This window comes from Solea solea, chromosome 21, assembly GCF_958295425.1.
Source record: "Solea solea chromosome 21, fSolSol10.1, whole genome shotgun sequence".
NCBI classification, from domain to species: Eukaryota; Metazoa; Chordata; class Actinopteri; order Pleuronectiformes; family Soleidae; genus Solea; species Solea solea.
Window position 1 is genome coordinate 13,106,601 of NC_081154.1, and position 13,361 is coordinate 13,119,961.

General features: G+C 41.8%; 2 protein-coding genes across 4 annotated transcripts in view; both read left to right on the forward strand.

Annotated features, from left to right (window-relative positions):
• The window catches only part of pald1a (phosphatase domain containing paladin 1a), a 46,875-nt gene extending 43,830 nt beyond the window's left edge, over positions 1-3,045 (forward strand). For both annotated transcript variants that reach the window (XM_058621106.1, XM_058621105.1), the window contains one exon: positions 1,222-3,045. In XM_058621106.1, the coding sequence (XP_058477089.1) occupies positions 1,222-1,371 (150 nt within the window). In that variant the 3' untranslated portion in view covers positions 1,372-3,045. The remainder of the gene's footprint in view (positions 1-1,221) is intronic.
• A 5,703-nt stretch (positions 3,046-8,748) lies between these two features.
• Positions 8,749-13,361, forward strand: part of LOC131448780 (A disintegrin and metalloproteinase with thrombospondin motifs 3) — a 39,275-nt gene continuing 34,662 nt past the window's right edge. For both annotated transcript variants that reach the window (XM_058621523.1, XM_058621524.1), the window contains exons 1-2: positions 8,749-9,384; positions 9,763-10,178. In XM_058621523.1, coding sequence (XP_058477506.1) covers positions 9,306-9,384; positions 9,763-10,178 — 495 coding nt within the window. In that variant the 5' untranslated portion in view covers positions 8,749-9,305. The remainder of the gene's footprint in view (positions 9,385-9,762; positions 10,179-13,361) is intronic.

Consider the following 13,361-nt stretch of genomic DNA (forward strand, 5'->3'; position numbering starts at 1 on the left):
TGAACGCCCGCAGTCTATTCTCAGACAAAGCTTTACGTCTGGTCGAGTAAAACAGCCACAAGCCGAGCAGAAAAAAAACAGCTGCTGAACCACAATGTCTCCATTGTCTGTTGTGTTGTTGTCTGTTGTGTCGCTTACGACGTCGTTGTTCGCTGTTGCAAGAAACCGGTGCCTACAAAAACATATTGCATCCACATGTTTATTAGATAATTATTTTCCTACAAAAGTAGATTGATGTGTCCTGTGTGAGAAACGGAGGGGGAGCGGCTTGTTTAGCAATGTGTCTGCTGCATTTCTACCAATACGTCTTGCATTTCGTATCCAAACACTGCCACGTCGGCAGTGTAGTTAGTCACCTGTCAAGTCTGAAGGCAGTTATGTGGTTAACAGGCAGACAGACGAACAGACAGATTTACAAATCTTGTAAACAGGAATTGTCCCGTCGAAACATTTTGTGGGAGCTTTTTTAGTGTTTTCAGTCACTTTTACATCATCTTTTAAGCATCTTTAAGGTCAATCATCACACAAAAATACTCCTCACTCTTCCTCATTTTCTCTGCAACAAAAAGCTGCCTTTACAGAAAATGAAATCATTCATTTTGTTGGCTGAGTACTTGAAAATCATTTAATAATGCGTTTCTGCCTCATACATTGCTCTCAATGAAATGTCTGGATTTTATTCAGACAACACATTCAAATAAAGGTTGCATTTGTTTATGAGCTGCTCTTCTTCCCATGTTTTGAACTCAGAGCTGAAACAGACTTGAATGAGAAGAGTAAAATCCAAGCAGCGAAATTCTCACTTTTAGTGCAGGATAGGGACTACAAATCCCACAATGCAACTGAGTAGGCCTCCTTGGAGACCCGCCCACGTAAATAACACTTTTGACAATTTAACTAAACCTTAATGTGTAACAAGTGTAAAGTAAGCTGTTTATCCCAGTTTTATTTTTACTATTATGTTGTATTTTCACATTGTGCTGTTGGTATTTTTACTTCAGTGAAGAATCTGAATTCTACTTCCTCCACTTCCTGTTGAGTCCAAACTCCCAGTGGGGATGCCTATTGTTCCAGTGCAATAGCTGCACGATGATGATGATGTTTTAACTCTGAAAAAAAGTGGCAGTCAGAGTGTTTGTGTGGTCATGATGGATACATAAAATAAAACTCCTGGCAGACTGTGTTGCCTGTTCATTAACATTGTGTGTATTCCTTTGGTAGGTCGCTGCCAGGGCCGGAGTTTATAACATCCTCAACCAGCTGGCCTTCTCTGAGTTTGAAAACCCGAGGGACGCGCAGCTGGCCAGGCTGCGATGCCGCTGGCAACAGCAAAGCATTCAGTCACTTCCTTTCCGAGGGGAGTTCATCTGAGAGAGAGGATCACTGTGAACGCACTAAAAGAGTGCTGTGCTTTTCAGAATAAAAGACATTCACATTGTCACGGTCTTCTATATTCACTCGTGTATGTGCATATTGTCCGGTGGATCTGCGATGTGTCCTTCTCTCTTTTTGTTCTTCTTCCCCGTTTCATTTCGTTGGGTTTGTTTTAACGTTAAGTCTAATTTTTTCTTTTTAGTGGGATAGCTCATAGAATGGACTAATATTTCAAATGACACAGCCATGTTTTTTCAAACCTGTCACACCACAACAAAAGTACTGTGTTGTCAGTTAACAGCACGTCTCAGCCGCTCGCTGCTCTGTGACCTGCTATTTGTCTCCAGCCCTGCTCTTTTCCTCTCTGTCATCAGCGGCTGCACGATTGTCTGACGCGTGGTTCTACAAACTGTTGCTTCATTAAACGTTAACGGGCCCTTGAGTCTGCCAGAGCTATGACACGAGTGGAGGCTCGCGATTTTGTTTTACACAGTATGTCGATGGTTATTCTCTCGTACCTGTTTCTGTTTCCATTGCCTTCCATGTGTCAAGATACAGGTACTAGTGTTGTTTTCAGTCAGTTTCCTTTTGCTTTCAAGCTCTAAATAAGTCTTTTTATTCACTTTTGTGTTGCCTGGACAGGGAAGTAACTACTGTCACATATGGAGACATCGGTGTAGACCTGTATAAAACTGGCAGAGTTCCCCTTTAATCAGCTCCGTTCATGCAGACTTCACGACCACTAATAGTTGGAATAAGACAGACCTGCAGATACTTGGGTCAAAGACATTTCATTGTTTTTAACAAAAATGCGAGGTGAAGACAAAGCTGCATGAATCACTGTCCGGGGCAATCATGAGTTGTGCTTTTGTCAGACAGACTGTGAGCAAACGGACTGAGCCTCGTTCAATAGCAGCTTAGAAAGTGTGAAGGACAAATAAGTCCGATTTAGTTCTTAAAACGTGCGTATATATATTTTAAAAGACCACAATGCAGTGTAGAATGGTAACATATTCGAAAAATATTATGACTGAGGTATATGGTCAATGAATTATTATAAGAGACAACACAAAAACTGTGTTTTCTGCAAACAGGTACATTTCAGCATCTGCTTAGAAACGGTGTAAATGGGTGTAAAGAAAATGAATTCTTCTTTCCTTATGAACAGTTGTTGAATGAGGCTCACACATGCCAGTGTCATTTCCAGGATAAAGTTCTCCTGTAAAGTGTTTCTTTTTCCAACACCTTTTTATTTTTTTTTTCCACTTAATCTGCTCATGTGTTTCGCTGTAAAATAACCTCAAGAGTGTTGTAACAACCATGAATTCTGCCTTAAAGCAAGAATGAATCCTCTGTGTAGGAAAACCTTGCATTCCGATTTGTCCTGCTCGGTCAAACATGTCGTAGAATTTGCACTGTATATAATAATTGATCCAGACTAACTGAGCAAAGAAAGATAGTGACGGTTCAAAATGAAACTGATGCTTTAGGAATGAATTTCCAATATACACAGGTTGTAACAACATTGTTATATCAACCATTTTCTTAATTTAATGTTTTTTTTAACAAAAGATCTTATGAAAAGAGCAACGTATTCTCCTTGTATTACTGTATGTGTCATTTCTTTTTCTTTTTGGGGGTTAAAATAAAGATTTCAAGTTGTTTTAACAAGCTGGGCCTGCTTATGGTATCATTTCACTGCCGGCTTTTCTCGGCAGAAAAATAAAACTGATACATCTGTGTCGGGGATTAGGATTTTAAGGGTGGGTGGAGTTTGTGACTATGGCTATTTTGTGCACAAGTCTCCCCTGTGCATTGTTCCATTGAAGTTTCCGATTCAGCGACGGAGCCAAATAATTGTCTCTTCTCCCTCCTCTGCTTCCTCTTTCCCTCTCCTAATCGCAGCGTTATCTTTTCCTCTGGACACCCACTCGTATAACTGGACGGTCCGAGAGCAGAGCAGGTTATGAACATCTAGCCGTGCAAATGAACACAAAACAGATAGTTCATTGTTGGGCTGAAAGCTTAACATATTCCTTATGGAGTAATAAAGAGCTTAGGCACATCAAAAGACTAATCTGAGTTGCCTTTTGATGTGGACAGGTAAAGTCTTAATTAAAAAAGAAAAAAAAAAAAAAAGGTCACTCTGTCAAGAATGGAGGCCTGAGCTGGGATTAAAAGCCACTGGCTGGGACATCAGTGAAGCTCACTTGGCTTCACTGGCCTCCTTTGAAAGGCTGATATCCCAGATCACTTCCCATCTTGTAAGTGCATAGCAGGCTTATCTTTAGGAGTACGGAAGTTGTTAGGATTTTATCACACCACAGCCTATCCTGGATTATTCTAAATGGAAACCAAGTGGTCCTTTTTTACAGTTATAGCCTTCACTTAGTGCCACGTCTATTCACTTTATGAGCTTTCTTTAACCCTCGCTTTTATGGGGGTGACAGTGTCGGGAGGGATATGTTGGATGATTTTCACAGAAACACACACTTTTATAGCACACAGTGTCTGTGAGTGTCGTCTAACTCGACGAGCAGCAGAGACAGGGCAGAGTCATGGAGAGGGGCTATTCAGTTGCAGCATGTGGCCAACTTGACTCCAGGTCAAGATAAGACCAGGACATGAGGACCATGCTTGGATGATATAGCGGCCCCCTTTGCCTTTGAATGCCTTCCAAACTCACTGAGCTACTCCCCAATGTGAAACTCAAGATAGCGGTTCTGAAGGATCCTGAGATTGCGGTGGACAAAGAGCGGTATTGAGAGGTAAGCAGTGAGAGAGGGGATGTAATGAACTTCATGTGAAAGCCTCCCTCTGCAGACCAGAGAGCTGCTCAGGAGAGAAGACGCGGTGCTTGGGACGTATATCTTATATTATTATAGCTTATAGCTTATATACCTTATAGCTTCTTCTATAATTTTGTGTGGATGAAGCACTGCAGACACCTCAAAGAGTGTGGACGTAGTGTGCTCTCAACCTTCAGGGATTTAATCAAAATGGACAAGATGGTGAAAGAGGCGGGAACGGGGTGTTCTTGAGAGTCCCTCATTGTCTCAGTGGAAATTATATGCAATCCCCAATAAGTCAGGTATTACCCACCTCAGTGAACAAGGTAATCAAAAGAGTCAGGATGGAAAATGCAAATGTGACAGAGCGCCGCCAGACGTCGATGGAGCCGTTGGTTTCAGCAGATTATTTGTTATCTTGTTAAATTTGTTATATTGTCTGCGGAACTGCAGGACACCAGATTCAGACTTTATTGATCCTGCAGCCAACGCATTTGCAGCTCACACATACAACAATCAGTCAATATGTTACATGCCAAGGCACAGCTCGTCCAACAGAGGACGGCCAAGGACAGTGAAGCCAACTAGAAATAAAGAGTATATTGAACAGCCACTAGGGGGCACCTGTTTGAATGTAAGTCTATAAGGAGATGAGCTTTATTCTCATTTGATTTATTTTTCTTTTGAGTCTTCTTCGGTGGATTATGATGACATTTTTGTTTTATGTTCCCGTTTAGAGGAAAATAGACAATAAAGTACGGCTCATATAGGTGTGATTGACAGTTGATGTTGTCCAATATGCTCTGTATTTATAGAGTGACCACTCAAAGCTGCTTTAGACTACACTACACCACTTCACTCTCACTTTTATCATACCCATTCACAGGCTGCCGCCAAAGCGGCCAGGAGCAACGTGGGGTTACGTGTCTTGCCCAAGATCACATTGGCATGTAGACCAGCGGAGCCGGGAATCAAACCCACAACCTTCAAGTTGAGAGATGACTCGCTCTACCACTGAGCTACCGTCGCCCGCATAGTAGGATAATACTTAATAGGGTGTGTTGCAGGTAATGCCTGTGAACTTACGGTTAGAAAATGCCAATGTGGTGCCGGTCAAATTACAAAACTAAAGGAGTACGTAGTCGCTTGGCTCACAGTCATAATGTCGCAGCCTCGTGATTTACATTTGACTGAAAATAAAGTTTAAAAAATAAATATAAAGTAATAAAAGTAAAATGCACTGCTGAGTCGTTTCTGAAATTGGCTCCAACAAGAAAAAACAGGACAGAAAACACAAGCCTCTTTGTAAACGACAAAAGTAGAACCAAATACAGAGTGACACGTAAACTTCCACACGGCTTACACTCAAATCACGTTTTGAAAAGGAAAGTCAATTAAAACTGGCCTTGGTTCACCAGGGTCATAACTCAGAGCTCATTCTGAACCCTTCAGTCCCAAATCCCTCCATTTACACAGCGCAGAAGACCATAATAACAACTCCTCCAAGTCACTGGTTTGTAACTTGGCAAACACAGAGGCTCCTCTCCTCTCAAGCTGCCGGGGCAGAGCAGCAGCTGCTTTGCATCTCCATGCATCTCTGAGATGAAAAGTTGCATATTTTCCCAGCACACTGGCATGGCGAGACCACATTACAGCACACACTGAGGCATCCACAGCCCAGCGGTCCATACTGTAACGTCTCCCCACCGTGAGACACACAGTGGTTCACAGCTTCATTCTTTGCAGCTTCATCCGCACTCACTGAAATAAGCACCGTTCAGCAGATTACAGTGTCTTCTCAGTGTCATTAAAGTCAATTTTAGACTTTGAAATCTGTCTTTGTGCAGTGTGGGAGCAAAGAAAAGAACCTTCAGAATACTCTTACATTTTCACGTTTAGATAATTCAATAATGCAATGCAAATATTTGACACTTATAATTAAAACAGTCCAGTTCAGTTTGCTCCTGAGCTTGCGCTGTGAGGGACAGAGTGTTCTAATGCAAGCACTGTAGTAGAAAATTGTTCTGGTGTGTGGACTTAACCACAGACTGTGAGTGGAGCTATTCATTTCAGAAGGAAAAAACAAGGCTTCTAATTGAATACTATGCTATATTGTGGAATTTCATCCTGGCCTTTAGACACACATGAAAAAAGAAGAAAATCCTCCAAATAGTATGGATGGAAAAACAGCATAAAACTTCTTACAAGGCAGTTAATGGTTTCCATCTCTTAATGCTGTGGTTAGTTTCCATCGCTTATTAATGCACAACTCTGCATCACCATCCAGTCCTCGCTTCGCTGCCCCAGGAGGGATGACTGCACAAAAAAACCCCCACACCTGTTCTACATTGACCATCTTGGGAGCATGGAGGTAATTAACCACAGAGTGAGAGTGCAAGGCACTGCATGGGGAAGGTCATCCTGACCAGCAGAGCCCAGTCAAAGAGCAGTGGAAGAAAGAAGAAAAAAAAAAGGTCCAGTCTAGACACCTTTTTTTTTTTTCCGCTAAAAGTACCTGAAAGTCAAAACTAATTTTCAAACCCACCCCTGCTCTTCCTGTGAGAAGGATTCCAGTTATGCTGGTTCAGTGGCAGCCTGGTCATGTCTGACTTAAGTCTGGACTCCAGCGGGGTGAGCGGGGGCCAAGAAAATCCCAGTCTCTGGAGCAGTCATCCAAAGTTTGAACAGGCTGTCATGCCACTGATGAAATCCAGTGTTGGGTTCTCACACCATCTTCGTCTTTAATGATGACACTGGATTGGTTCCCTTTCTCCAAAATGCAACATATGCTCACAGTGACATCTGCAGGATTAGCCCTGATTATGAAAACCTGACATGCAAACTGCAATCAGATACTACAAAGTTTAGGATTGTATTCAAGAGGAATGGAAAATATACAGCACACTGTATATACTGTATATTAATAAACTCAAGCAGGTTTACTTGCTTATATCCACACTCTTGAAATATTGTATAGTTTCACTAAAACCAATTTCAACACGTATCTGTTGAAGTTTCATCCTTTGTAGGTTTCACCTTTCCTTTTTAATGAACTATATTTTGCTCTATATTGAAAGGTCAGTGTGAAAGAATTAGTGACATCTGATGGTGAGAATGCAGATTGCAATTAACTGAGCTCTCCACTCACCCCTCTCTTAGGGTGCATTCACACCAGCCCTTCTAAATCAAATCCTAGTTCCTTTGCATGGAAAGTCCGGTTCGTCTGGGGAGGTGTGAATGCACAACCGAACTCTGGTCCGCCTAAAAACATAGGTCTCGGTTCGCTTCAAGTGAACCAAATGCAGGAAGTGGACTACGACGCAGGGCATTGTGGGAAAACACAACTAAAACATATGTGGATATGTCTTTATCCATTTGGGCTGCTGTAGAAACATGGCAGTGCCAGATGATGACTGCCATACAGCAAGACTTTAAGAATATGGCTACAAAAATGGCATCATTTTTATTTTAAAGTGAATTTATACACATAAGAAATATCTACTGTTACTACATTCAATTTACCCCAATAAAGCATACTATATGTTTCACTCTGGAACTTTAAAGGAACTTCTAATGAAGCGGTTGTTGGCCAGTAGAAGTGGTTCTCCTGTGCACACTCACCACTTCAGTAGAGTATGTGAGCATTATTTTAGGATACAATACATTAGACAAAATGTGAACTTTAAAGTTGCAGTGTGTAACTTTTGGTGATTTGTTGTTGTTGTTGTTGTTGTTGATGTTATGCGTCCGCCTCTGTTTGGTGACTGTGAAAAGAAACAATGTAACATTTAGTTCGATGCTACGTTCTAATAAAGTGGCTGTGTCAAGCAAGACTATCAGACCTGACTGTGGGAGCGTGTGTGTGACATTTATTTATTTTCAAACAGCAGTAGAATTAACTTCTGAAACTTTTCGTTTGTGCTTCTTTGTTTTTTCAGTCATCCTCCAACCTGTTTGCCACTGTACTCACGTAACGTTGCTGTTGCCTACATCTGTCTTGACATAAACTGAATCACTTCCTGTGTGCAGTTGGGAATTGTAGCCTGGCAACACAAAATCTAAACACCGCCATATATTTCGAAGCATTGTATGAACTAATTTGACAATGGTTTGAATGAAACACACATTTGTTTTTATTTAAACTTAAAAATAATGCAGTTTTAATCCTTTATTTTATAAGTATTTCTTTTCAGGATGAGGTTTCTCTACTATTCTGTTTTAAACTTGGCTTCACAACAATAAGAATTGGGAATAAACCAACAAGTCAAAACCTCACTTTAGCGTAAACATGCACTCATACAATGCTTTTCACTGCTGCCTGCTGTGATTTATGTCTGATCTCTGTCATGTTCGTGGCTTAATCTAAACATCTGAAAGTCACTGCTTGGCGTCTGGCTGCTTTTCAATTCAAACAGGCAGGATATTAGTTGGTGGAGGTGGAGAGAATGGTATTACAGAGAGTCCAGTTTCTTTTTTGGAGTTGGAAAAAAAAAAAGAAACTTGGCTTAATGTGAGGTTGTCTCGTGGAGAGCAGGCGCTCCCACTGTTGGCTGGTAGCGGCTTTAAGTTGAGCAGTTGTGAGTCCCGCAGCACAACCACTGGTGCGTAATGGTGCAGGACTGGACGGCAGATGTTTCACCACCGGGATACTTTGTCTTTGCGCGCTGTGTCTTAACCCTCTCGACTTTGTTCCTCGGTGTGGGCGTGCGTTAACTCGCTGTCCTCACTTTTTTTTTTTTTTGGAGAAGTTATCAGAGTAGGGAAAAGAAGGAGAAGAGGAAAATTGGACTACCTCTTCAAACCGTCCCGGTTTTTGCACCGGGGAGTTGTCGTCATCAGCACCCAGATAGATACCACCCCCCCCCCTCCACACTCTGCTCCCTAAATGGATGGGCCAGTCTTGGTCTATGTAGTTGAGCACAGGCCAAAAGATTGGAAACAACTTGTGAATATCCGTCAGTTTGGCGGAGAAATGCCCGGTTGCCTCGCTGCAGCTCAACTCTGAGGACTTTCCTCCTGCATTTGTGCGTTTCTCTCCCCCCCCCCCCCCCATTCTCAGGAGAAAGGACTGTTCAAAGTTTACAACAGAGAGAAAAAGTGAGCAGCTGAAGTGGCAGCTGCTCTCACACTGCAGCCCTCGCTATGGATTGTATATATTTATTCATGTGCTTTTCACTCAGTCAACTATTTTTGGAGCATATTTTGGCTGCAGAAAAACAAGGTAAGTCATTTTCTGCTTTTTGTACTTTATAGACATACACAATGTGTGTGTGTGTGTGTGTGTGTGTATATATATCATAAATAACAATGTCCATGCATGCATATGTACTGTATATCACCACATATTGATTTCATTATATATATGATGACCTATACTTTTATTGATTTAACAAAACTTGCTGTTCTGGATCAATGGAATACAATACACTGATATGCATGTATATGATGGGATGTGCACTTTATTTTATCCTAAAGATAGAAAAGTCATCTAAACCGCTTTTGTACGTTTTTCATAATCGAGTTTTCACCACACAGTTTGCTCCTTGCTTGCCGTCGGTCTGTGAATGTGATTCTCACTTGACACTGTCTGTCCCATCAGAAAAACTCTCTGGAAAGTTAAATGAATATGGTCTTATCGTGCCATTCAGCACAGACTCACACGGCCGGTACATTTCTCACGTGGTTTCTGCTGGAAGTAAAGATGGTGATGATGCTCCTGCCGCCGCCGCCGCCGCCACAGGGAGCAAAAGAAGGGTGGCCCGCGGTGCCCCCGAAATGCCCTCAGTCACCTCCTCCTCAGCTCAGCACTTGTTTTTTAATGTCACTGTATTTGGGAAAGAGCTGCACCTCCGCCTGAGGGCCAACAGGAGGCTCGTGGCCCCAGGGGCTTTTGTGGAATGGCAGGAGAACTTTGAGGAAAAGGCCAAGGAACATATCCACGGGAACTGTGTTTTCACTGGGGATGTGAGCGACATGCCGGAGGCCTCCGTGGCTATCAGCAACTGCGACGGACTGGTAAGTCATCCATGCACTGAAACATTATCCCAGTGGAAAGAGATGTAGCTGGAGGACTGTCTCAGACAGAATGTGGGGCACTTGGGGTTAATAATATCACATCCATGTAACAATTCTCCATCTTAAATCCAATTTTGCATATCAAACTATAAACCTTGCGACTGTTTGAGTGATGGCTCAGTTTACGTGGAGGCTTGTGTCAGGTAAAAAAAAAAATAGAAGTGTAGTGTAATTCCTTTGCTGTCCACTTGTCGGCTCAAATGTGCACGTCCTGACCAATAAGCAGGCAGAATGGAGTGGGTTCGAGAGATAAATACTAAGACAACGCACACGCTTGCAAGGTTACTGACAGCAAAATACATTCTCATAAGCAAATCTGTGTAATTTCATGTTTTTTTACTGGCTTCTGACTGACAGCAACTTATAATATATAAAACCTGTTTTTTTGATAGATTAAATCCACCTTCATTTCCGTAAACGGTTTTGGGACCAAGACACTAAGAAGGAAAAACACATTTTAGCCTCTAAACAAAAGGCTTGCCTAATAGAATCTGCACCTGCTTAAGTCTATGACATCATAAGAATATACTTCCTGTTTTACCTCATTGTTAGAAAGTCTTTCGCTGCTGGAAACTGGTGTTTGTAACTGATGCTCACTCTCCTGAACCAAATTCCATTGACAAAATCAGTGTTTTTAGGAGCCGTCGGGCTACCACTGCCTCCTTTGGTACATTTCTATCACTTGGGCAAACCCCAAGTCACAAGAAAACACGTTTGAAATCACCTTTGGAGGCAGCTGTGAAGTGGCAACTCCTGTGTCAATGGCATCTAACTGAAGCAGCAAACACATTCTCAAGGCATTGTAGACTCAAGCAGTTGGCACTTCTATTTGGTTAACCTTAAGTTAAGTGGCTGAAATCCATTTTTTTTTTTCCTCTGGCATTTACATTGTCAGTTAGAGCGAGGGTCCAGGTCCCAGGCTGATTCATGCAAACAGCGGTGTTCTCCTGCACTGTCGATAATTGTGTCAATACTTCATACACTCACACTTTGAAAATCCAATGAAAGTGACTTGAATTCAAGTGATTAAGCTGTTAAGAAGATACATTTTTGCTTTTAATCTTTTAGTGTGGTATTTGATTCAAAAGTTCTATTCATCTATTCATCATTCTGCAAGTCACAGTCGCTTGTTGTCATCACTTCATTTAACGCTGCCTCGCACTGAGTGAGCAGAGCAATGGAGGGGGGGGGGGGGGGGTGAGCTGAGCCACTAATGGATGTTTGCAGTCAGTAAATTAGAGTGAATTTTCTGACATGCTGGTGACATTTGAAGTGGCAGGTTGGCAAAGGGGCGGTTTTACCTTGATCCTCCACTGAGCAACTGTGTGAGCTGCTGCTGTGACAGAAATACAGTGAGGGATAAGGATGAGGTGACCACCGATTATGGAAGCCTACGAATGACACACACTGCAAAACAGACTGTCACACGGACTGACACTTTTTTTATAATGGGCTTTCAGACATGAATGATTTCATCGCCCTCTTTTCTTTGTGTTTTTGTCTAGACACATACGGTTATGATAAAACATCACAGAGAAATATGTAGTTACATCATTATTATCATTCTAGCGAGGATGTGTTTTACACTTTTCTGCTTGCATGCACGTTGCTGTGGTTTTCGAATCTAGTCAAGGGTCCCCTCCACTTCAGTATCTCTTTCTCGCCCCCACCTGTGTAAGACCTCGTATTCTTTGAGCGATGAGTTTTACAGGTGAGGTGACCAGCAGGCGTCCTCGCCTAATATCTCACAATCAATGTCAATCATCCACTTCTTCACCCAAAACAAGAGCATGCCACCAACTGGGCCCCCTGCAAATCATGATGATTTGACATGTTTATGGGCAGCACTGCGGAAATTTGCCATAATGCTGTTTTATTGCGAATCGTACCTGTAGTTAAATAAGTTTCTTTAATTGTGAGTATCGGACTTGGACATACTTGCAGTTGCGATTAATTGTGCAGCCCTACTACAGCTGTTGTTGACATGGGCGGATGACAACATGTACGTCAAGTGAAACTCCGGGGAATCAGAAGATGTAGAAAATATGAATCTGCCCCTAAAATATATGAAACCCAAATTTCCCAGAGGACTAATGTGGTTTTTAGAAGTCCTGTGTGTCCATTTACGACTTCAGTGATGCAAGACCAAAAGTGATGCCTTATGCAGCAATGTTCACCCACACACATAATGTGAGGTTTTTTTAATAGACTTTTGTTTGTAACAAGCAAATATTTTAGAAATGATGATAACGTGGGTCAGAAACTATATCAACAGAGCGGTAAAGCCAACAGATATTATTTAACGCTGACAGATGTTTGCCAGCTGTTCTGCTCTCTCTCTCTTTTGTTTTTCCAAGTTTTGTTTTAAATACTTCGCAGAGTTTACAATTAGTCCTGCTATGTTTTCAATCACATGAAGGCACATTTAAATGGCGTGCGATCATTTAACTATTTAGTCTCCATGACTAAATGGTGAGGCTATATCTTTTTTTAAATTTGGCAAATGTGTGATGGCAGCATTGTTCATGTAAAAGTACTTTCACAGTAAACATCTAACTCATTATTCATCATTCTTACTTACTTTGCAGGTGTATTAGACACTAAACACTGGCTACTGAGTGAAGTTTATTCACTATAAATTGCAGACTTTGGTGTGAAGCAGCTATATTTGTTTAGTTTTAGGACATTTAAGTGCTGCTAAGCCAAAGTTCCGAGCCAAAATAATGACTTGAATGTGCTTCGGAGGATAAACGGTTTAGACGGTTGATAAGGAACATATGGATGGAAGTGAAAAACTGGTAGTTGTGGTAACGTTGAAATGACATGACCATGGTATCTTTCAAAAATCCTTAGTGTTGTCTTATCTGGGGCCAGCTGCATGACCTGAAATGCTTAGAAATGCGGGGGCATACAGTGTGTGTTGTGTTTCTGTCCAGCGAACAGCGAAGTTGTGTTGGGTTTGGTGAGTTGGCCTTGTTCACTGCTCCACTTTGCTGTGAAATAATGGAAACAGTATCAGTATTGACTAAATGGCCTTGCTGAGAGCGGGCAACAAATGAACCTTGGCACAATAAACCACCCCCGTTGAAGGTAAATTAACAGGAACAGAGAAGAATACTCTTG